This window comes from Helobdella robusta (genome assembly GCF_000326865.2).
Source record: "Helobdella robusta unplaced genomic scaffold HELROscaffold_133, whole genome shotgun sequence".
NCBI lineage: Eukaryota > Metazoa > Annelida > Clitellata > Rhynchobdellida > Glossiphoniidae > Helobdella > Helobdella robusta.
In genome coordinates this window covers 55,247-58,903 of record NW_008703741.1, presented here as the reverse complement: position 1 = coordinate 58,903, position 3,657 = coordinate 55,247, and the positions used below count along the sequence as shown (strand labels likewise).

The 3,657-nt window shown below is 31.9% G+C and overlaps 1 protein-coding gene across 1 annotated transcript; it reads left to right on the top strand.

The window, feature by feature from the left end:
• Positions 1-2,751: 2,751 nt before the first annotated feature.
• Positions 2,752-3,439, top strand: HELRODRAFT_184023 (hypothetical protein; the record flags this gene model as incomplete). Its single annotated transcript, XM_009014468.1, has 3 exons — positions 2,752-2,905; positions 3,018-3,142; positions 3,344-3,439. 3 exons carry the CDS (start codon positions 2,752-2,754, stop codon positions 3,437-3,439), a joined length of 375 nt encoding a protein of 124 aa, XP_009012716.1.
• Positions 3,440-3,657: the final 218 nt, after the last annotated feature.

Sequence of the window (3,657 nt, the reverse complement as noted above, 5' to 3'; positions counted from 1 at the left end):
TGCGTACGCAGATGGTATACAAATAATTGTTACAGGTCATTCGGAGTCATTTTAGCTTGTGATTGAAAGTCTTGTCAGATATTTGATGGGTATTGAACGTTGGATGTTGAGCAATTCCTTGTGGTTAAATCGAGTAAAACCCAGATGCTACCTTTTGGTACATGGCAGCAGTTGTCGAAGCTTGATATAAACTCGGTTGAGGTGGGTGACGTTGAGATATCATTTGTTTTTACAGCCTTAAAATTGTACGTTTGGTTGGACAGCAGACTCTCAATGAAAGATCATTTTAATTCGCTGGCAATTGCAAGTATGATACATCTCAGGAGAATAAACAGGATTCGACATTTTTTCAACAGATCTGTCATGGAAACATTGGTACATGCTTTTGTTACATCTAAATTGGATTACTGTAGCAGTTTGTACTTTAAATTACATGACAAGTCAATAGCTGCACTTCAGTCAATTAAAAAACGACCTGCAAAACTTGTCACAAAAAATTTAAAGTTTGATGATGTGACTCCAATCTTAAACAAACTACACTGGCTAAAAATTGAGAAGATAATTTTCAGATTTGCTATGTTAATGTTTCGGTCATTACATGGCTTGACACCACAGTATTTGACATGCAAGTTCATAAAAAAGACATCGGTTTTCGGTTCACACTTTAGAAGATCAGATGATATCACCCGTTGTGCCAGCAACGAATTTACAGATTGGATAACAAAATATTGCAGTTTCTGGACCTGTGGTTTGGCACAGTCTACCGGCTTTCTTGAGAAGACAAGATCTTTTTTGATTTTGTTTAAACATCAAACAAAACAATGAAGCCGTTTACCACAATCCTCAAGTGAATAATGTCAGCAAATAGTTGCACCAGTTTCTTGGTTTTGCTCTGCGTTTATCTTTTCTTCAGTGCTGGTTAAATTTTTTTTTTTGATAATTAAATTATTTTATTTAAGATTATTTTTTCACCACTTTATCTCATATTATCACTATATATCCTAAGACTTTATCTTTTTTTTCTTCTTTAATCACTTTAATTAAAGAAATCTTATTTGTATACATTATTTGTACACATGTAATTATCTTTTTTTAAATGTATGACACTCTTTTCACTTTTTTCTATCTACTCTTCTAATAGTTCATATGACTAAGTTTTGGGCTTGCCTAAAGTCCCAAGGTCTATCAGTTCGAAAAGTCTTTTTCAAAGCTAACATTTAGATAATTAGCATAGTTTTTTGACTAAATAATTTTTTAATCAATTTTTTTATTTAGATTTGTTTTACATTAATACAATTTTTTAAATTATGTCCAATTTCAGTTAAATGCTTTTGCTAAAAATATATCTTTTAAATGCTTTTAAATCTGTTTGCATGTATGTATGCATGTGTATATGAATACACATAATTAACAATATGCTAATGGTCTTATAATGTCAATTTCCTCTTCATAAAACACTACTTTTTCGTAAAAACGACGATTTTTACTAATTTTTAACACAAATATTACTCACTCCGTCCCCCACTCTAGATCCGCTACTGTATACAGTTAGTGATATTGTTACAGTCGTTAAGCCGATATAAGAACTAGTAGTTAGAAATTGCGTGAAGCGTTTGCAAATTAATTAGAAGGCGTAAATAATTAAAACGGTTGTAACAAATGTCATGTGACACGGTATCGGTAGCTATATAAAGAACGCCACGAGACACATAAGAAGAAGACGGAACAACAGTTGACGTAGAAGTCATAAATTTGATTTACGTAGTTATTTGGATTAATTTACTGTTTCTATTACTGCTGGTATTAAATAAACTTTCAATTTAGTTTGCGTTTAAAGTAGTTGTGTTCATCTATCGGAAATCTTGAACCTACGGATAAACGAACTCTTGACTATCGTTGGAAGCTACAACACGGTGTTGGAGATATAGCGAGTATTGAAGCTATAACATCGGTGTTGGTAGTTACGAGGTCGAGGAGGTTACGACACTGGTGGTAGAAGTGGGATCTTCAGGAGGTTACACACTGGTGACAGAAATAAGATTTTGATAGCTGGAAACTCACTGCAGTAAAGAATACCGGGACTAGAGAACTCAATGTAATCAGTCTGACAAGAGAAACTTAACTACTGACGAATAGTTGTATTCCGTGATTTACCTTTCGACTAGTTAGTGTGATGTATTCTAACGATTGAATAAACGGGTGTTTGATCACAGCAATACACACAAATGATTGCCAGCACTGTTTTTTTTCTAATAAAGTCATTTGAGATAAGTCTGTTCAGGAGTCAAGAATCCACGTAGAGAGAAAAAACCATACCCTACAAGTTCAAGGGATCGGTTATAACGATATGATAAGTTTGTTGACCGTAGTAAATGACATTCCAAAAAATGACTGCTTATTCAATAAGTTTTCAAATACATACAGCTTCCCGCAGTTATTTTTTGGAACAAAAAGTTTAAAGTATTTAAAAAGTATTTAATACTCTTTACTGTTTGGCTGCCACTTGAGAAAAATATTTTGGTATAATAGAATATTAAACATTTGGAACCGTTTAGAAAAGGGCGTTGTCAATGCTTTTGGAGTAAATGGGTATAAAAATAAATTATATGATGCCTTAATGAATCAATTATATATTTGTTTGGAAAGCGGGTATTGATATATACTATTGCTCAAACGTGTTTTAAGAATGAGGGTATTTTTTAAGGAGAGAATTAACTTTTGTTTAGGTTTATTGATGGTGTAACGGTTAAAATGCCTGGCACTGCTGTTACAGTGACTGGATTCAAAAGCAAGAATTTCTCCGCTCATCACTTTCAGTGTGTGTATATTGTTGATCCACGTATAATGCAGCTAAAACTTCTGAGAATTGCTAAAATAATGGTTGTAAGAAAAAATTATTACGAAGGTGTTTAATAACATAATTTAAATTTATATTTTCACTGTTACAAAGTTGACATAATAGGTTTTCTTTTTTTGATAATTTTTAAAAATGTTAATGAATATTTTGATTCATTCAGAAGCCACAGAAACATACATCGGCTGCTATCGAGAAGTTGTTGAAGTGAACGCTGGCATTGTTGACTCCTACGAAGGCTGTAAAATGTTATGCCGGAATGAAGTTACGTCCTACATAGCTTTGCATGTTTGTGCCTTCTCTAAATATCAATTTGCTTTCAGTTTTAAATATAACTTATCTCCCAATAATACTAAAATTGTTTAAGACCATTGAATGAAAACAAAAATTAAAATAAATAATGACAATATTTTCAAATTGATTTTAATTATATTTTTTTTGTATACCTTCAATCGTTATTTACGTGGTATATACTTTCAAATTCAACAGGAGTGTAGGAAAGTGATTGACTCTGAAGTGTTGAAAGAATTTTATTATTTTATTTCTAAAACCGATTTCCAAGCTCGTTGTTTTTTAAAGATATAAGTAGCGTTTCTTAATCGCCCTCTTGTTTGAAGCACGTTCAAATTAAAACTTGGAGTTGTCCACTATGTCGTATTATTTGTTGAGAAGTATTTAAGATTTGACGAAAGGGTTCTGTTCAACTTGAAATATAATTAAAAAGTTCTAACATTACAAATTTTTGAATAAAAATCACACAAGTAGCCTTAGATAGGTAATCAAAAAAGCTAATTAATTGCAAC